This window comes from Urocampus carinirostris, chromosome 13 (genome assembly GCF_059441175.1).
Source record: "Urocampus carinirostris isolate Australia breed hairy pipefish chromosome 13, RoL_Ucar_1.0, whole genome shotgun sequence".
Classification (NCBI taxonomy): domain Eukaryota; kingdom Metazoa; phylum Chordata; class Actinopteri; order Syngnathiformes; family Syngnathidae; genus Urocampus; species Urocampus carinirostris.
In genome coordinates this window covers 21931073-21952954 of record NC_142361.1, presented here as the reverse complement: position 1 = coordinate 21952954, position 21882 = coordinate 21931073, and the positions used below count along the sequence as shown (strand labels likewise).

Sequence of the window (21882 nt, the reverse complement as noted above, 5' to 3'; positions counted from 1 at the left end):
CATTTGGAAAACCACTACAATTATGATGATTTATGTATTGACAAATTTCCTTACATATTCAAATATAAAGATATCAGATTTCAATTATTTGTCAAGAATAAACACAGAATTATGACTGAGAATTAAATTGATACAAGTATATTTTATACTTGGTATTGCTTTATTTTTTTCAAATAAGAAAATATAAATAAAATGATGATGTAATACTTGTCCATTATGTGTAATTATGGGTTTTTGCAGTGTTGTCATTCAAATAATTTTAAAAAGGTAAAAAAAAGAATTTTTTTTGTAGAAAATGCAGTTAAATTTTTAAATGTGAATGCAAAAATAAATAATTCTCTTGTCAAATAATAATTCTTCTATTTTTTCTATTTGACTTTATTGTCAACCATTTACTGTATTGAGGAAAAAACTAGTAAGATAAATAATTTCAAAAAATGTACAGTAAGTAAATCAAATAGTAGTTGAAAAAAGCAATATACCAAAAGAACAACAACGCTTTGTGTGAGAAATTATTGTATGTAAATATTTTTTCAGTCACTCTGAAAAAAATTAAAAAATTACTGGGAATGATATAGAAGTTCATTCTGTTTTTAATATTGGACACCGGCAAAGGAGATTGCATTGGATGGCAGTTTGTTATTTGACTATTATTGGACAATTTTGTCGGTTGTTTTGACTGTTATGCACTATTTACATCCTTGTCACTTCTAGGCAATCGTGTCACCGTTCTTTGATATCCACATCCTTTATGTTTGAACTGCTTTTTAACTTGGGAAATGGAAAAAAATAGGCTTAGTATATGGCCTTCAGAACAAGTTGAGATATCCTAACTGAGGTTTGGGCTCCCCTGTCCATACCTTGTCTCTCTTCAATTTGAGTGGCTTCTAAACTTTAAACTTGTGAAATATTTCGGTTTTTACTAAATTGTTTCTTAATGTGGATGTCATTATCTGGCACCATATAGGGTTGAGAAAACAATGGCAGCATTTGTAAAACCTTCTCAACTAATTTGAGTTGTCATTAGCTGAGGTTATTTGAAGAAGACAATTTTTCCCTTCTACACAGTGCAGTCAATGCACACAAAGGCTATAAAGGAAAACAATGGTCCGCATTGTGTGCTTTTTTTCAATTTGACTGATTTCAATCGACATTATTCAACGCAACAGTAACCACCAGCACACAATCGTCTCCCATTCTCTTGTAGTAAATAACTCCAATATGGTTCTAGTTTGAATAATCCGTATGGACATTGTACAGTTTCTCTGAAATATTCCCACATAAGAAAAAAATGGCAGCAGAACAGAACTGACAAGCGGAAGTCTGTCCTTCCATACATTTTTCATAAGCTTACTGTTGTTAGGGTCATGCTTGAACGACAAGATATCCCCATTGGAATTCAACTGAGAAGATCTTGCCCCACAAACAACTTTTCACACCGAACAACATTTTACGACGTCCAATAATTCGACTAACTAACATTGCCACAACAATAAAACACAAACAGTAACAGTCTTCAAAATTGTTACTGTAGCAGCCCTTGGATCCCCAGAGTCTTGACTGATGCTTAGGGTTAGGCAATCAGGTTCACCGTGAAAACTGTGTGCCAGGGTATACAAACATGAAAACAAGTCACCATACGGTCTTTACGGTACAAACATAATTCTACGTCAATATTAATCCCAGCGTTCATTCATTCAAAGTATTACATACATGATAATACAAACTCACAATGTTACCACAAAAAAATATACCAAATAGACAAATAAGCAAACAAACATACCTTACTGCGCTCACCAAAGATGCTTAAATGTTCATGTTTTCTTCTCTCACAGTCCCTTTTTGTGCAAATGAGGTAAACGTTTAAGCTGGAACATAGATAACAAACCTTTTGTGGCTCAGCGTCAAACAAACAGCTTCCTAATTACCAAAAACTGTGGGTTCACCTTTACCTGTCTCCCTCCTCTAGAGCTACAGTGTCACTTAAGGACAAAATACATTCTAATCTCATACCCATCCAGGTCCATACACATAACAACACTCGCAACTTCACGAAGCAATTATTTTAAGGGCATATAAAAATTAAAGAAGAATTTAGCTATTTAAACTGATTTATTTCAAGACATAACCACAAGACAATTTTAGATAGTTTTACTCAAACAAAACCAACACGATAACTAATTGGTCCCTTACATTTACAGATAGCATAAACTTTATGCTCCTTTTCTGGGAACAGTGGACTGGATTACGGTGTCCGCAGCATACGATGTTTTCACAATATTTTTTGGCCCCTTTTTACGGCATTTTCCCCACTATATGTGCCCAAAAACGTAATAAAAACTAAAACTGCGAGAGAGACAGCCTGATACGTCGCCAAGATGCATGTCTGCTATTGAGCAATGTCATATACGTAAGATGCTGGTTTGCTATTGGGTTGCTTCACGGCTTCCTCTTCAAAAGGTATAGTCCGCAGAAAAAAAACTGCTGTTTTAAATGACAAATGGTCTGCATTTATACAGTGCTTTTCTAGTCACTGAAGACCTCTACAATGCGCTTCACACTTACCCAATCACACACACACTCACACACCGATAGCTGCGACAGCCATGCTAGGCGCCTATCTGCTTATAGTGCTTTCGGGCAAGACAGGTTAGGCATGCCTAGATAAATACTCCCAGGTATAATAAGTATCATTTCCTTTTCTGGTCATTAATAGAATAGAATAGAATAGAATAGAATAGAATAGAATAGAATAGAATAGAATAGAATAGAACAGAATAGAATATACCTTTATTGTCAATGTTACAAAATGGGTTAACATATTGTAACAACAAAATTGGGCATGACACTCCAGTTTCACACATTCACAGTGAGGTAAAGAAACCAAGAAGATAAGGAACAGAGAAGATAACGTTATAAAACAAGGAGGATAGCGTTATAGTTATGATTTACACAATATTTACACAAATAAATGACGGCATGCAGGATGTTACATACAGTTGGTATCGTAAGGATTTGTGCAATATGCATTTGGTGCAAAAATAGTCAACATAGTGCAAAAAAATAGTCAACATTGTGCAAGGTGAGCAGTAAACATACAACATTTTGCAAGAAACATAGACATGAGTACCATTTTACGTTTGTATGAGGTAGTGTGTATGCAAGAGTTTTCAGTGTTTTGTGCGGTGTGTGTTTAGGGTGGTAATGGCTGTGGGGAAGAAACTGTCTCTGAGTCTGTTCGTTTTTGTTTTGTGTGACCTGTAGCGCTTGCTGGAAGGCAGCAGGTCAAAGAGGTGGTGGCCAGGGTGAAAAGAGTCATTGATGATGTTTTCTGCTCTGCTGAGGTAGCGAGAGCAGGCAATGTCCTCCAGACTGGGCAGAGAGCAACCGACGATTTTCTGGGCTGTTTTGATGACCCTCTGGAGTGTTTTCCTATCTGCTGCTGTGCACCCAGCATACCACACCGTAATACAGTATGTTAGAATGCTCTCCACTGTGGCTTTGTAAAAGGACACCTGCAGTTGCTGTTTTAGATGATTTTTCCTGAGCACTCTCAGGAAATGTAGTCGCTGTTGGGCCTTCCCTACCACCGCTCTGGTGTTTGTAGACCAGGAGAGGTCGTCGGAGATGTGCACACCCAGAAATTTGAAAGAATGGACTCAACACGGCTCCATTCAATACAACATGGCGATCTCTACACAGTCTCCTTTTATGATGAGTGGTGCTGGATTCCTGCCATTCCTTCTGAAGTCCAGTATCAGTTCTTTTGTTTTTGTGGTGTTTTTCGAACACCACGTTGACAGTGACTCCGCCTCATCCCTGTACGCCGCCTCGTCCCTTTCCGAGATGAGGCCGATCGAGGTGGTATCGTCGGCGAACTTAATGATCGTGTCTGTGAGGTGGGTCGGTGAGCAGTCGGAGGAGTAGAGGGTGAAAAGCAGGGGGCTCAGTGCACAACCTTGGGGGAAGCCAGTGCTCAGTGTTAGGGTGGGAGAGACGTGGTTACCGAGTTTCACGGACTGTGGGCGGTTTGAGAGGAAGTCCATTATCCAGTGGCAGATGGAGGGAGAGAATCCTAGGTGTGAGAGTTTCTGCACCAGGATCTCCGGAATAATGATGAATTAACCCTTCTAATGTCCACCCACACATTTCCACTTAACACCACACATTTCCACTAACAACATAACTTAAATGTAGGATAGAAACTTGCTTTCTTTCACATTAAAATATATTTTAGTGATTTTGATTTGATTTAACACGGTTCATTGAATCACAGCCATGTATGTGTTCATGACCGAACCACGAAAGAAGATAGAAGTGTAGAAGCATTTAGAATTATGAGACTGATTGGTCAATAAGTTCTATCATCTTTTACTCCTAAAAATCCAAAAAACCCAACTTGGTTCCCCATTTTGGAATTTGAGAAAATCACATTTGTTTCGTTCAACTCAGAAGATGCCCATCTGCTGTTGGGCGGCACGGCGGCTGGGTGGTGAGCGCAAAGGGTTCAATTCCTGCGACTACCGTCTCCCTTTGAGGAGTTTGCATTTTCACCCCATGCCTGCGTGGGTTTCCTCCAGGCACTCCAGTTCCCTCCCACCTTCCGAAATCATGCGTGGCAGGTTAATTGGACGTTTCAAATTGTCCCTAGGTGTGAATGTGCGAGTAAATTGTAAGTCTGGCAGGCAGTTTAGGGTGTCCCCTGCCCACTGCCTGACGTTAGTTGGGATGGGTTTAAGCACCCCCGCGACCCTACTGAGGATAAGCGGTGCAGACAATGGATGGATTGTTGGTTTACCATTGGGTTGCGTCATGGCTTCTTCTTCGAGGAGTATCCTATGTAGGGAAACATGCGGTTTGTGCTTTCAGTTGAGAGAAGTTGGTTTCAACTATATAAATACACCACACAGTTCCACTTCATCGTATGACATCAGGAATACAAACTTGCTTACTTTCCAAATTAAGGTTTTATTGATAATAATTTGAGTAAACACAGTTTTTTTCATCAATCAATTTGTGTGTTCCTGACTAAATTAATAATTCCATCGTCAAATGAATGAACCACAAATCAACATATTAGCTTAAGTGCAGGGTTGGGTAGGGTTACTTTTACTTTCAATTACTTTTGGATCACTCCAATACCAAATATGCTAATAAAAGACAAAAGAAACTAAATATGAATAAAATTACTAAATTTTGTGCAGGCTTGGGGAGTAACGGAATACATGGAATGGCAAAAATGATATTGGCAAGCTGTTTGGATTTATTTTCATTTTGTTTCTGTCGCATTTTATGTTAGTTTTCCCGGAGATCAAAGAGATCAAAGCCTGGAGAGAAAGCTTACCACGTGTTGTGAGTCAAATTTTAAGGTTTTAAATTTTTGTGTGGAATTCCAGTCGGAACCCAGAGGACACTCATAAAAACTGCGTCAGAATATAGGTCAACAAAATAGTAAGAACAAGTATAACACTTATATTTACACATTGTCACATATCTCTAAAGTGGCAGAGTACATATTTTGAAAAGAGTGTTTGTATCCATTTTGATTTTGCACGTAGGTCATAAAGACATAAAAATGTAAGAGCTAGATAAAAATGCATTGATTTCATTACGCTGGACCACTTTTCTCCATTTGCAGAGCATTCTACTTAGTTAAGTAACATTTTTCTTAGCTATATACTGGACTGTCTCAGAAAATTAGAATATTGTGATAAAGTTCTTTATTTTCTGTAATGCAATTAAAAAAACAAAAATGTCATACATTCTGGATTCATTACACATCAACTGAACTATTTCAAGCCTTTTATTATTTTAATATTGCTGAATTTGGCTTACAGCTTAAGAAAACTCAAAAATCCTATCTCAAAATATTAGAATATCATGAAAAAGTATACAAGTAGGCTATTCAACTAATCACCTGAATCATCTAATTAACTCGAAACACCTTGCGAGGTTTCCTGAGCCTTAAAAACACTCAGCTTGGTTCAGTAAACTAAATCACAAGTATGGGGAAGACTGCTCATCTGACTGCTGTCCAGAGGACCATCATTGATACCCTCCATCAGGAGGGTAAGACACAAAAAGAATCTTCTCAAAGAGCAGGCTGTTCACAGAGTGCAGTTTCAAAGCATATCCACAAAAAGTCTGTTGGAAGGGAAAAATGTGGCCGGAAACGCTGCACAACCAAGAGAGATGACCGCAGCCTTAACAAAATTGTGAAGAAGAGCCGCTTCCAGAATTTGGGGGAGCTTCAAAGACAGTGGACTGAAGCTGGAGTCCAGGTATCAAAAGCCACAGTTCACAGACGTATTCGCATGGTCAAGCCACTTCTGAACTCAAGACAACGGAAGAAGCGTCTGACTTGGGCTATGGAGAAGAAGCACTGGACAGTTGCAGAGTGGTCCAAAGTCCTCTTTTCAGACAAAAGCAAGTTTTGCATTTCATTTGGAAGTCAAGGCGCCAGAGTCTGGAGAAAGGCTGGAGAGGAGCAAAATCCAAGTTGCTTGAAATCCAGTGTGAAGTTCCCACAGTCAGCAATGGTTTGGGGAGCCATGTCAGCTGCTGGTGTTGGTCCACTGTGTTTCATCAAGTCCAGAGTAAATGCAACTGTGTACCAAGAGATTTTAGAGCACTACATGCTTCCATCTGCTGAAAAGCTCTATGGAGATGAGGATTTCATTTTCCAGCATGATCTGGCACCTGCCCACAGTGCCAAAACCACCAGTAACTGGTGCACTGACCATGGCATCACTGTCCTTGATTGGCCTGCTAATTCCCCTGACCTGAACCCCATCGATAATTTGTGGGGTATAGTTAAGAAGAAGATGAAAGACACCAGACCTTCAAATGCAAATGAGCTGAAGGCCGCTATCGAAGCATCCTGGGCATCAATAACACCTCAGCAATGCCACAGGCTGATTGCCTCCATGCCACGCCGGATTGATGCAGTAATCCGTGCAAAGGGATTCCCAACCAAGTACTGAGTGCATCAATGGACATTTTCAAATGTTTGATTTCGTTTTGCTGTTATAAAAATTTTTTTTCTTGGTCTGAGGAAGTATTCTAATATTTTGAGATAGGATTTTTGAGTTTTTTTCAGCTGTAAGCCAAAATCAGCAATATTCAAATAATAAAAGGCTTGAAATAGTTCAGTTGATGTGTAATGAATCCAGAATGTATGACATTTTTGTTTTTTTAATTGCATTACAGAAAATAAAGAACTTTATCACAATATTCTAATTTTCTGAGACAGTCCAGTATATCTAAATTCATTTCTCTTCTAAAACACTATATTTTTACAATTTTTCATCCACCTTAATTCAGAAAGCAATACATGTAAATAGAAATATTTTTACATGGCATCTGATGAAGGGACGCTCAGTCTAAGAATTACTTACTTCAAAAATGCGTTAGTGTTGTAAATTTTACTTTTTAAAGTAACTTATTTTGATTTTAAGCCCTTTTATATCAGGCTTTAGGCCTTTGACCCAATGGCAATGTTTTTTCTTCATTAAATAAAAGTTATTTTTATTTAGACGGATCTCACCCAGGCAGGGCAGTGGTTAGCGTGTGTGCAGCACAGTTCTGTGGTCAATAGATCGAACCTTCCTGTGTGGAGTTTGCGTTTTCTCCCCGTGCTTACATGGGTTTCCTCCGGGCACTCCGGTTTCCTCCCACATTCCAAAAACATGCATGTCAGGTTAATTGGCCGGTTCAAATTGTCCATAGGTGTGAATTAACGAGTGGGTTGTCTGTTTTTGTGTTCCCTGCGACTGGCTGGCAACCAGGGTGTCCCCTGTCCACTGCCCAAAGATAGCTAGGATGGGCTCCAGCCCTGCCGCAACCCTACTGAGGATAAGCGGTGCAGATAACGGATGGATGGATAGATCTCACCCAGAGGTAGTTACCTGTTGTGTCAGGGGTGGCCTTGTGATGTGTTCAAAGACTTGACACAAAGTCGTAACTTTCCTAAATTTAAACAAAAAGCGAGAAAAGCAAAACACTATGTTGTCTGTGTTTTTATCAAAAGTATATTATTTAGCATGATTTAGCAAATATTCCATCCATATCATGTAAATGTCCATGTGTTTGAATATTCGTAGGTCAAGAACATGATTGTCTGCCATCTTGATGCTACAGGTATCCCAAAAAACAAAAACCTTGCGAAAGGCTGAAAATGAGAATAAACAGTGCAGTGTGGTGATTTTTTTTTCCGTTTTAATGATCCAGCATGTAACCCTTCCCCCAGAGGGTGCTAACAGACTAGAGAATCCTCACACCTGCCAACAAGGTACAACTTTGTGTAACACAACTGCACTGACATATTCCTATGTTGGATTGTTACTCTATTTATAAATGCCCTTCCTTCCTGGCGGTGCCTGATTCCCAACTCTTTGATGCCCATACTATACCCTCAAAATACTTCCTTTATTCTACCAGCCAGTAGAATATTGCCAGTTTATTTCGATCTTTCCTATTTGGAGCGCTTTTTGTTCGACCCTTTACCCTAAAAAAGCTCTACAGTTGATTTCTGTATCTGAGTTTGGATCCTCTCAGGCAAACCATACCATTCATAGTTTGTATTCTTTATTGCAGTTCATACACTTGATTTCAGTTGCTGGATGCAATACAGCGACATATTGAGGTCAAATATGAATCAGTGGCCCTTTCACGAACTGGTACTTTAAATTAGCCAAGAGCTCCAAAATGTTACAGTAGTTATCCCTTAAAACTAAAAAATACCAAAGCACAACGTCTTTATACTTATAATTTAACCCAAAATCATACTAATTATTTTCAACAAATCATATGAAGAACAGAAAATAAACCTCATAAAAATCCATCTTGCTTCCAACCTTGGATACATCAGTCCAATAACAGTGGAGGTTCTTGACTGAAAATTGCTGCATTAGTTAAAGATGTGGGAGACTAATCATGAAATGACCTCCCACTGTGCACTTCTCTGCACCGAAGCTGAAAGCCGGACCTGCAGGATGTGACAAGTCAGTCCATTACTGTACTTCCAGGAGCACACACGCTCACACAACACACACAATCACACAATCTACACACAATCACACAATCCGACAAAATCACACACTTCATCCTCCCGCTGTGACTGAAATGAACTTGTCGACCAGGGAGCAGCACGCTGGGTGGGACCAGAGCCAAGGGGTCTTATTTATGAGCTAGGTGAGTGATAAGAACAACAATGACGTTAAGATGAGTGCTGATGGATGCAAAGAATTCCTGTTGACCTATTTTGCTCTCTAAATAAGGCTATTTTTATGACAGTAATCCCTCATTTTTATAGTCAAAACCCGCGAGGTAGAAACCTGTGTTTGATTGTGTTCTGTAATTTCCAATAGGCCTGTTTTGTTCACATTTCCATAACACAATTTGCATTGCAACACTTGTGGATTTCATATTTTTGTTGAAAATCAAACTCTATAGTTACGTCTTTTATGAAATATTAATGGTGCTTTGTCTGCTAATGGACTTTGCATATTTTTGTGTCAATATTCAGATTATGTAAGTATTCATTTTGATTGCTTGATCTTGCTTGAAGTCTTTATCTTATTTAGATTTATTTGGTTTTTGACATGCACATTAAATGTGGTGTATGTAACACCAAAATATTGTACTTGCTGATGCAATCCTCTGTCAGAAATCATCATTGCAGCTCCTTTTGATGTGCGTGCAAGTATGTAAAATTCTCAGAAGTGCTCGAATAAACTCTTCCTTTGTTAACGTTTTTGGGGTTTGTGTTGGCATTTGGACTGTATTTGAGACAGTCATTTCCTTACTTTAAAAGAAAAAGATACATAAAACCTTTGTACTGTCATAATATAATTAAAAAAATAAAATTTCTACTTTATTGCACTATTGATTGATGTAATTCATTTCCAATTATATTTAGTTATCTTTATGCTATTGGAAAACAGAAATGTGGCACAAAAAGAACATTCTAAACAAGAATTAGAATTATTGTACCATATATGTTTTTTTTACAAATAACTTTTTTACTGTCAAATTATCATTTTAAAAATAAATCTTGCTATTGGCGACACGGCGGGTGAGTGGTTAGCCCGTCCGCGGGACAGTTCTGAGGGCATGGAATCAAAACCAGCTTACAGCCTTCCTGTGCAGAGTTTGCATGTTCTCCCTGTGCTTGCGTGGGTTTCTTCCAATTTCCTCCCACATTCTAAAAAAATGCTTGGATTAATTGGCGGTCCAAATTGTCCCTAGGTGTGAAAGAGCGAGGTAGTTGTTGGTCTCATTGTGCCCTACGACTGGCTGCCAACCGGTTCTGGATGTCCTCTGCCCACTGCCCAAAAATAGCTGGGATGGGCTCCAGCACCCCCGCGACCCTACTGAGGATAAGCGGTACGGATAATGGATGGATGGAATCTGCCTTATATATTGCATTTTTTATTGGTTATCAGAAATACAGTTGACCAATTTTAGCAGTTTTGCAGTTAAAGCCGCTGTCTATGGGAACCTGATTTAGGCAAAAATCTCAAATGGGCTCAAAAAAATGAGTCATGCACTTATGGTTTTAGTGTAACCATACATTATAATTCTATTGTTGACATTTTTTGCTCTAAGGTCTTATTGAAAGTTAATTAAATGTCTTGACCGGAACAAGCAATGGATCCAAATACGTAACGTTTCACACAATGCTTTATTAAGGGATCGGTGAAGTCAGGGCGAGAGGAAAAAGAAAGCAATCTGGCGCTCGCTGGACAGGAGGAGCAAGAAGCCCTCGCGACCGGTGACAGATGGCAAGTCGGGTAGCCTGGACAGGAGAACGAAGTGTGGTTGTGGATCGGAAGCAGGTCAGGTAGCCGGGGCAGGAGAGCAGAGCGTTGTTGGGGATCCGTGTCAAGTCGGGTAGCCGCGACAGGAGAACGGGGCGTGGTGGGGGATCCTTGGCATGTCAGGTAGCCGGGACAGGAGAACGAAGCGTGGTCGTGGATCGGAAGCAAGTCAGCTAACCGGGGACAATCGGGAAGCCAGGGACAGGGGATCAATACAGGAAACAGGGGATGGAAACAGGCAGGATACAGGAACAGGTCAGGATCAAAACGGCAGACAGAGTCAAAAGTGCTTGCCTTGCATGTGCTGAAGTTTGCTGACGGACTGACAAGGAGTGAACAATAATGACATGCTTAAATAGGAGGAGGGCTAATTAAGGAACGAGTGGTAGCTGGGGCTGAAAGAGTGAGCGCAGGTGATGGCAATTGACAAATCGTTACATTAAATAATATTCCAAAAGCATCTACATTAGATTATATGTTGTAGCCATCATGTGGATGTTATTGTGAAACAAAATTTTGGTGTAAAAATAGTTTCAGAATACAGAATATAATGCACGATGAAAATCCAAGAAGGTGCAATACCGTGAAAAGTAAACCACGATAAAGCGAGGGATTACGGTAAATGGTTATTTGGAAAAATATAAAAGATGACAATATGTCATCTTTGGGTGTTAATTCCCACGAGAAACATATGCAAAGTTTTGTTCCAGCAAACAGATTGAGTGATTGAGTGCAACTCCCATAAGCTCCCAGTTTGTTTGTTTGTTTCAACTTGAATACAACAATTGCAATAGTGTTTTAATGTTCCGGGGGTTATATCTGGCTTGCTGCAATTCAGTTTGTCATTCTAATTGCTTCCAAATAGACAAATCCTAGCAAGAAATAGGATTATGCTATTACAACACAACACTGATTACATACAAATGGGCTGTTTGTCAAAAATGATTAACAGGCAGTTTGCGATTGTGGACATTCAGTGTAGTGTTTTGCAATTTGCCGTGTTTCAATATGTTTTTTGAATACAACCAATGTTTATCTTGTTCAATTTTAAAATGAACACAGGCCGGGTCATTGTTATCTACTTAAAGCCATTGGGCTGCATCACTTCTCATTTTTATTCAGGAGGATGTAATCAGCGGCCATTTGCTGGAACTTCTGCTTCCACTTTTCAAGAAAGATACAAACTTAGTGTGTTATTTTTCTGAATTGACCAAAGTGAACCAACTATTTATTCATGCCTAAGTTTGTATCATATAACAGTCAAAATAGTGGCGACAGTTCCTTCCCCAAGATTCTCACCACTCTAAACAAGTGTACAAGACTGTGAAAATATATATATCTAGCCTATTTACAGAAAAACTGGGTATTTGTATTTTATTTATAGATTCATTTTAGGATTTCATTTTTCAATGCACTGGGGTTCAAGATATAAAGACGATTTCAAAATGTACTCATCACAGAAACATCATAATCAGTCTGAAACAAGAAACCTGAAAACTATAAAGCCGGAATAGCTCCGCCAATTGATCAGAGAATTCCCTCCAAAAATGGACTCATTACATCCAACACCATCCAGTGAATGTAACCGTGTAAAATACTAACTCCAAAACCCTCAATAATTCTGAAAAGATCCGCCTAGAAGCATTCCTGCATTGTTTGACGATCCTTGTTGTAATCAGTCTGTTTCGCTCCAAATCTTCCCTTAAAAAAAAAACACACTCGTCAGATAATTTCTAACATGGCCATCAGGCCCTGACCTTGTAATTGACACGACTCTTGGCCAATTACAAGCTTTTTTCACAGCCTCTGACAACCTATGAGGGCTTGGATTGGAAACAACTTCATGACCTACTTTGGATTTGAACATCTTGAGCCGGTAGTGCAGGGGTATCAAACTCTTTTTAACTCGGGGGCCACACGAAAGAACAAACATTCTGTCGGGGGCCGGACTAGTAGATTAAAAACAAAGAAAAAGAGAGATAAAGAAATAAGAGAAAGAGGGAGGGAAAAGGAGAGAGGGCGGGACAAAGAAAGAAAAAGAGAGAGAGGGAGAGAGTGTGAGAAACAAAGGATAAAAAGTCGTGAGAGAGGGGGAAAAGAAAGGGAGAGGAAGAAAGAAATCAAAAAAGAAATATAAAGAGAGAAGGAGAGAAAAGAGAAAAGAAAGTGGAAAGGGTATGAAGAGAGAAAGAGAAAGAGAGAAAAGGAAAAAAGGAAGTTAGAGCAAAAGAGGTTAAAAGACACAGAGAGAGAAAGAGACAAAGAGCAACAAAGGAAGAGAAAAAGAGAGACGCAGAGAGTGAGAGACAGAGACAGAGAGGGAGAAAAGGTGTGGAAGAGAGAGAAAGAGAGAGAGAAATAAACAAGTACAGTCTTTGTGAGAGGCACCCGGCTTTGGCCACATCAAGTTGACATATTTCAACCTGCAGCTTGTTTTTCTCTTGTGCTTCTCTAAATGTTGAGAGAAAGAGACAAAGAGCAAAAAGGAAGAGAAAAAGAGAGACACAGAGAGTGAGAGACAGAGACAGAGTGGGAGAAAAGGGGTGGAAAAGAAAGAGAGAGAGAGAGAGAGAGAGAGAGAGAGAGAGAGAGAGAGAGAGAGAGAGAGAGAGAGAGAGAGAGAGAGAGAGAGCGAGAGCGAGAGAGAGAGAGAGAGAGAGAGAGAAATAAAAGTACAGTGTCTTTGTGAGAGGCACCTGGCTTTGGCAACATCAAGTTGACATCCTGCAGCTTGTTTTTCTCTTGCGCTTCTCTGAGTGTTGTCTCGCGGGCCGGATTCAATCCCTTAGCGGGCCTGATTTGGCCCGCGGGCCGCCTGTTTGACACCCGTGCGGTAGTGACCAAATCAAATGATGATTGACACATTGGTTAGCCAATGAAATCTGAAAAGAACAGTATGCACATATTCACCATGTATTCAAATCAGACCCGAAAAAAAACATGCTAAACGTCACTCGTTAATTCATTTTTACGTACCATTATTAAACACAAGTGTGCACTATCATTGGGTGTTCCCTGGAACGAAAAGTCAAACATTCACAACTCTTGTCCAAATAAATGTCTAAAAAATTGGCCAAAGTAAAATACACATTTGCAGAGTTGTTAGAGCTGTAAACCTGTTGTCTCCAAATGGCCTTTATTGGAAATATCTACCACCCATTAGAAAAATGTGTATAATACAGCTAGGGTGCCCGCGGACCTCTTATGAAAACAGCTCACCAGTGCTGGGTCTATGTGATTTTTCAAGTAAAATGATTTCTTATATTGGTTGAGTGAATATATTTACCCTATTTGTAATAAATAACCAATTAATAATATAGTAACAATATAGTAATATCATGATAAGTAGTCATTTTAGAAACTCAAATGAATGAATTCCAGATCAATTTATGAGTGTTTTTAAAGCAAATGAGCAAACTTGCAGATTCTTTTTTAGCTAGCTATCTGGTTACCTTTTTAGCTTTGTAGAAAGCTATTTTCTTAGCTTTTTTAGCTATTTAGCAAGCTATCACAGCTAGCTTATTACATTTCTGCATGCTATCTAAATTCAGGCCTTCTCACCATCTAGCTTTGTTTTTAGCTTTCTATCCGACGCCTTGAGCTTCAAAGACAACATTCTATTCAAGTATTGATAATTATTTTTAAGCAATTAATATGAGAGTAGAATGAGAATCTATTTGTGATTTATCTAGCTCAATTTTAGTTTCTCACCTGTTTAACCTCCTAGCTAACTATCAAGCTAAGTTTTTAGCTATTTATAAAGACATCTAGCGAAGATGCTATTTTAGAAATTCATATCAAACTGGGTGCCCTTTGCAATAATTAGCAACAAAAAGTAGCTCGGCGCTTAAGAAAGGTTACAGACCACTGATCTTGCCACAATTGTTCATTTTCAGCAAAGTCTTTTTCTTGGCTCGAAGCAAAATCAAACAAGCGATCATTTTCCTGTTTCTGGAATGTTTATCTAATAATTTTCAAAGGTTGTTCACACAGTGGTCCCAGACTAGAGCTGTAACATTGCGTGTTTTTAAATGTGACTTATAGGTTCTGAAACAGATGAACTGATTTTCGTAAAAATGTACACGGTTGTACTTTAGCCAGGATTTTTAAAAATGCACGATTATATAACCATTTATGTATTTTTGCTAATTATTCTAATCAATATTTTTTTATTGTTACAATAAATTCTTTTTGGGCCACTTGGAGGTGCTAACTCATACACAACCTCTCTATTGTTTCAAGGTGGAACTAATGTGCCTATGTTAGGAGCTGACTGTTATGATTGCTGATTGAGCTCAGCTGCGGCAGCTTAATTGGCGCAAACAGCCCGGACAGCTGATTGGTGGACACTGCCTTTTTAAACCCCCTCTTCCTCTTGGTGGCTGTCAGATCATTGTGAACTGTTGCTTTCAGCTCAGTTACCCTTCTCGTCCAACTACGTTTTTGCTAAGTCTTTTCCCTGCCTGGTTTTTGTTACCGACCCGTTTCCGGACCTGACTTACGCCCGTTTTGCCTGCTTCCTGTTACCTGACCTGTTTTGCCTCGTTACCTGCCTGCCTCCTGCCTACGACCCCGCTTACGAACATGACATCGCCTTTGATCTCCAGCCCCGGCCAACGACTTGCTATTCCCGCCTGTCTCCGATCCTCCTCGCCAGACACGTAAGTGCCACTTCCGCGTTCCCGCCACCTGCTATCCGTGTTCGTCGATCCGCGGATTGTGGAAGCAAGCCTTTTTCTCCCTCTTTTATCAATAAAAACTGAGAAAACGAGCACTATTGGGTCCCATCTCCGTTCCTATAACTATCAATAAGTCATAATTTTAATTTTACAACATTTGTTCATTCCTGTTATACATGCTGTCATGGAACAGAACAAGGACTCGGATCCAATAGCGTCAGTTAAAGGATTTATTGTGACAAGATTCGGTGGAGCAGGCTTGGGACGTCGAGCCTTGGCAGTGGAAAGCCTCTTGGGACGATATGGCAACTCCGTGGTGAAAACGCGTGGCGAAACGTAGCAGGTAAGTCGGTGGCCGGGACGGAAGAGTAGATCGAAAACTTTTAACAGACAAGGGTCAGGCAACGAGAATCAGACTTGGAATATACATGGGCTTGTGGTACCTTGAATGTTGGAGGTTCACTCAGGAAATGAGGAAGACACTCGAACGTCCATCTCTGGACGCTGACAGCTTATGTAGTAGACTTCCACCAATCAAGAGATCGCGTTCCAGCACACCAGCTGATTACCTCAGGTGACTCCGGTTAGGTAATCACGACAGAACCCCCCCCTCAAGGGACGGCTCCAGAAGTCCCCCAGGGAAAAATAAAAATAAATCCAAACACGTCACATGGCAACACCGGTAATCCAAGGGAAAAAAAAATCACAGGCCAGTTACAAATAATTCCCCAAAACCCAAAATACATCACCAATAATCCAAAAATCGAGGGCCCAGAGGTCGTCCGATGAACCCTCAGAATTCTTCCGAGTGGATAGAGGCCCCTTCGTCCGCATCTGAAGGGGTGGTAGCGGGTGGGTCTGCCGGTGGAAGAGCAGCAGCGTCGGACCTCCGACGACGACCACGGCGTGGTGCTGGTTGGTCAGGATGCAGTTGATGGAATTCTGCCACAAGAGATCGGTCCAGGATCTGCCTGCTGGGAATCCATGATCTCTCCTCCGGACCATATCCCTCCCAATCGACCAAGTACTGGAAGCCCCGACCCCTGCGTCGGGAGCGGAGCAGGCGGCGCACTGTATAGATAGGCTCCCCGTCCAAGGAGCGTGGAGCTGGGGGAGGAGGTGGAATGGGTGCCAACGGACTCTGGCTGACGGGCTTGATTCGGGAAACATGAAACGTGGGGTGCACTCTCATAGATCTTGGTAGACGGAGACGGACTGCTGAGGAGTTGATAATTTTTACTATAGGAAACGGGCCAAGATACCGAGGAGCCAGTTTCCTCGACTCAACCTTCAGTGGAAGATCAGCTGATGCGAGCCACACCTTCTGGCCCACCTGGTACTTCGGAGCAGGACTCCTCCGTCGGTTAGCCCCAACGGCATGAGTCTTGCTAGCCCGAAGGAGTGTGGCCCGAGCACGAGCCCAAGTTCGCCGACAGCGACGTGCATTCGCCGTAGCTGACGGGCAGTTTACTTCCTCTTCTTGACTAGGGAACATAGGGGGTTGGTACCCATACACACACTGGAAGGGGGACATTCCAGTGGATGAGCTAACCAAGGAATTGTGAGCATATTCCACCCATGCCAATTGCCGAGCCCAGGACAACGGTTCACTAGAGACCATGCAGCGAAGTGCCGTTTCCAAATCTTGGTTCACTCGTTCAGACTGACCATTGGATTGAGGGTGGAACCCTGATGAGAGGCTGACAGAGGCACCCAACAGACGACAGAACTCCTTCCAAAACGCGGATGAGAACTGGGGACCACGGTCAGAAACAATGTCCAGAGGGATGCCATGGAGGCGGAACACATGCTGCTGGACTATCAATGCAGTTTCCTTGGCGGAGGGGAGCTTCGGTAGTGCCACGAAATGGACCATCTTACTGAACCGGTCCACGATAGTTAGTACAGTCGTCATCCCCTCGGATACTGGCAACCCCGTCACAAAGTCCAAGGAGATGTGGGACCATGGGCGGCGGGGAACCGGAAGTGGATGTAACAGACCGGCCGGACGTTGGTGGGATGTTTTGTTCTGGGCGCACACTTGACAGGTGGAGACGTATTCCCTAACGTCCTTGGCCATGGTAGGCCACCAGAAGCGTCGGGACAAGAAACTGTGAGTCCGAGCCGACCCCGGATGGCAAGAAAAGTGAGAATTGTGCCCCCATTGGAGGACCTCGGACCGTAAGGGTTCGGAGACGAATAGTCGACCCTCGGGACAGGAGCTGGGACCCGCCTGATCGGGTATCGCCTCTCTGACTCGGGACTCGATATCCCAGGAGACTGCTGCCACCATACAGGAAGCTGGAAGGACCGTTGCGGGACCCTGAGGTGTGTCATTGGAACTCTGGAATTGTCGGGACAGCGCGTCGGGTTTCACATTCCGAGATCCGGGTCTGTAGGACAGAGTGAAGTTAAAGCGGGTGAAAAACAGGGCCCAACGTGACTGGCGAGGATTGAGCCGCTTGGCCGATCTAATATATTCTAAGTTCTTGTGGTCAGTCCAAACTATGAACGGCACCGTTACCCCCTCCAACCAATGCCGCCATTCCTCCAGGGCTAGCTTGACGGCCAACAACTCACGATCCCCCACGTCGTAGTTGCGTTCGGCCGGGGACAACCGCCGGGAAAAGAAGGCGCACGGGTGCATTTTCTGGTCCTTGTCCGACCGCTGGGACAGGACAGCACCCACTCCCACATCTGAGGCGTCCACCTCCACTACCAGTTGGCGTGCAGGGTCCGGTACCTGGAGTATGGGGGCCATAGAGAAATGGGTTTTTAGACGGTTGAAAGCTGCATTAGCCTCGGAAGACCACCGAAATGGCTCTCTAGGACTGGTAAGAAGCGTGAGGGGAGCTGCCACCGAACTGTAGTTCCTGATGAACCTCCGGTAGAAATTGGCAAAACCAAGGAATTGTTGGAGTTTTTTCCGAGACTCAGGGACAGGCCAAGAGGTGACTGCTGATACCTTGGCAGGATCCATCTGAAGGGTCCCCTCCGCCACGATGTAGCCCAGGAACGAGACTGTCTTGGCGTGAAACTCGCACTTCTCTGCCTTAACAAATAAAGAGTTCTCTAGGAGACGACGGAGAACCAGCTGGACATGTTTTCGGTGTTCATCGAGGGACTTTGAGAAAATCAAGATATCGTCCAGATACACAAAAACAAAACGATTAAGCACATCTCGTAAAATGTCATTTACCAAAGATTGGAAAACAGCTGGAGCATTGGTTAATCCGAACGGCATTACCAGATACTCGTAGTGACCGTTGGGTGTGTTGAATGCCGTCTTCCATTCATCACCCTCCCGGATTCGGACTAAGTGGTAGGCGTTGCGCAGATCAAGTTTAGTGAAGACCGTGGCCCCCTGTAGAAGCTCAAATGCAGAGGCAAGCAGAGGCAAGGGATAGCGATTTTTAACCGTGATTTCATTAAGACCCCGATAATCTATACAGGGCCGGAGTGACCCGTCCTTTTTTCCCACAAAGAAGAACCCCGCCCCAGCAGGAGAAGAGGAGGGTCGAATGATACCAGCCGCCAAGGCATCGGAAATGTACTCCTCCATGGCCTTCCTCTCGGGAATGGACAAGGAGTAGAGGCGGCCCCGAGGAGGAGCAGACCCCGGCAGGAGATCAATTGCGCAGTCATAAGGTCTATGAGGGGGCAAGGAAGAGGCCTTAGCTTTACTGAAGACCTCCCGTAGGTGGTGGTAACAGGCTGGGACCTTGGACAGATTGGGTGGAGCCCTCGTGGAAACAGGATGATTTGGGTAAGGAGCGGCTTGCAGACAGGTTTGGTGACAGTCCATGCCCCATTCAAGTATCGACCCAGTGCGCCAGTCGAAATGGGGGTTGTGTTGCACCAACCAAGGATGACCCAGGACAAGGGGTTGGTTAGGGGAGTGAAGTAAGTGAAATCGGATCTTCTCTCTGTGATTTCCAGACAACTGTAGTTCAATGGGTTCCGTTATTTGAGATACGGTGCCTAATAGGTGGCCATCCAAAGCCCGAGCTGATACCGGGTTAGGAAGGGTTTCAACAGGTATCCCCATCTTGTGTGCGAGTGACAAATCCAGGATATTTGTTTCGGCGCCAGAATCGATGAGGGCATGGAAGGGTTGAGATGTACCGGAAATAATGAGATTTGCCCGGAGAACAGGTCTATCAGTCTTGGGGGACGATAATAAAGCTGAGCTCAATCGGATGTCCCCTATATCCGACGAGCGTTTGCTTTTAACGGGCAATTGACCACCCTATGTCCCTGGCCGCCGCAGTAATAACATAGCCGTTCGGTACGCCTTCGCTGGCGTTCTTCGACGGAGAGAAAGGTGCGGTCCACCTCCATCATCTCATGAGGTGCGGTAGAATTGGTTGGGGGGTTCGGTATCTTACTAATGTCTTGACTTTGCCGGGTGATGGGTTGTCTGGGATCTTCTCTCTCTCTGCGTCTTGCCTGAACCCTACGGTCGATCCGGGCGGTCAGTTCGATAGCATTGTCAAGAGTTACCGGAGGAGCGTGGGAAACCAATTCGTCTTTGATATAACCGGACAAGCTATGGAGGTAGGCGTCGACCAGCGCCTCTTCGTTCCAGTGACTCTGGGCTGCTAGTGTGCGAAAGTCAATGGCATAGTCGGCAATGGAGCGTCTCCCCTGGCGAATGTTCAAGATTGAACGAGCAGCATCGACTGATGAGGCTCCAGAATCAAAAACTTTAATCATTTCCTGGCTAAGCAAATTAAAAGAGGTGCATGCTGTCGCCCCTCGTTCGTATTCTGCCGTTCCCCAAAGGCGGGCTCTGCCAGTCAGATGATTTATCACAAAAGCCACCTTCGCCTTTTCGTTCACAAAGGCTCGCGGTTGTAGATCAAAAATTAGTCGGCAATTTATAAGAAAGGGGCGGATCTGGGCGGGCTCTCCACTGAATCTCTCTGGCGAACCTACTCGTGGTTCAACACTGCCGACCTGATCAGAAAAGGGCGGAACTGGATCTCGTGCTCGTGTTGCCGGGGAAGCTTCGCACTGTTCAAAAAAAATCTTGGTGACGTTGTACTTGCCGGACTAGTGTGGATACGTCGTGGACGATTTGTTGTATTGCGCCTTCGGTGTGTTGTAGGCGCTGTAGCGCGGATTCCTGTTCGGCATTTCCGCATCTCTCAGAGGTGGGACGAACTGTCGCTGGATCCATGCTTTGGTTCGAGTGTTCTGTCATGGAACAGAACAAGGACTCGGATCCAATAGCGTCAGTTAAAGGATTTATTGTGACAAGATTCGGTGGAGCAGGCTTGGGACGTCGAGCCTTGGCAGTGGAAAGCCTCTTGGGACGATATGGCAACTCCGTGGTGAAAACGCGTGGCGAAACGTAGCAGGTAAGTCGGTGGCCGGGACGGAAGAGTAGATCGAAAACTTTTAACAGACAAGGGTCAGGCAACGAGAATCAGACTTGGAATATACATGGGCTTGTGGTACCTTGAATGTTGGAGGTTCACTCAGGAAATGAGGAAGACACTCGAACGTCCATCTCTGGACGCTGACAGCTTATGTAGTAGACTTCCACCAATCAAGAGATCGCGTTCCAGCACACCAGCTGATTACCTCAGGTGACTCCGGTTAGGTAATCACGACACATGCTAGCTTAGACCCGAAAATGTGTCCATAATTCTCAGTAATTTATTCTCATATAGAATGGACAGTGTTGATTTTTTTTCAACGACGTGACCTCACATGGACCCTCAACACTATAGAGCTGATCAGGAAAGCTCAACAGCGACTGTACTTCCTGAGGAGGCTGACGAAGTTTGGAATGTCAAGCAAGATCCTCAGCAACTTCATGGAGAGCATCCTGACCAGCTGCATCTGTTTGGTACGGCAGTATCACAGCCATGGACGGCAAACGCCTGCAGAGAGTGGTAAATAACACTCAGAGGATCACCAGGACTCCGACTGCCCTCTCTGCAGAGCATATACCAACCACCGCAGAGTCAACAGGAGGGCTGCTTCCATCATTAAGGACCCCACCCACCCACAACACGGACTGTTTACACTCCTACCCTCAGGACGGAGGTACAGGAGTGTGAAATGCAGGACAACCCGTTAAAAAGAAATATTTTTACCCCTCTGCTATCAGACTCCTAAACGGTTGCTGATACACAATGCACCACAGACATGTTCAGCACACTACAGACACTTTAAACTGAACCATACTTGGACAATTTTTGCACTACAGTCACTTTCAACTGTGTTTTATCCTATTTTTATCTTATTACCTTAACTTATCTTGAGTTAATCTTTTATCTTTTGATATTCGAACCTAGTGTTTACTATTTTTGTGTACTGTAATGCTAAATCTATTTCACCCTGGTCATCCTGAAAGGGGATGCCACTTGTGA

General features: G+C 42.9%; 1 protein-coding gene across 1 annotated transcript in view; it reads left to right on the top strand.

Annotated features, from left to right (window-relative positions):
* Nucleotides 1-21882, top strand: part of LOC148354086 (uncharacterized) — a 173043-nt gene that overhangs the window by 132796 nt on the left and 18365 nt on the right. The window contains exon 3 of the mRNA XM_088352004.1: nt 15210-15481. Coding sequence (XP_088208130.1) covers nt 15210-15481 — 272 coding nt within the window. The remainder of the gene's footprint in view (nt 1-15209; nt 15482-21882) is intronic.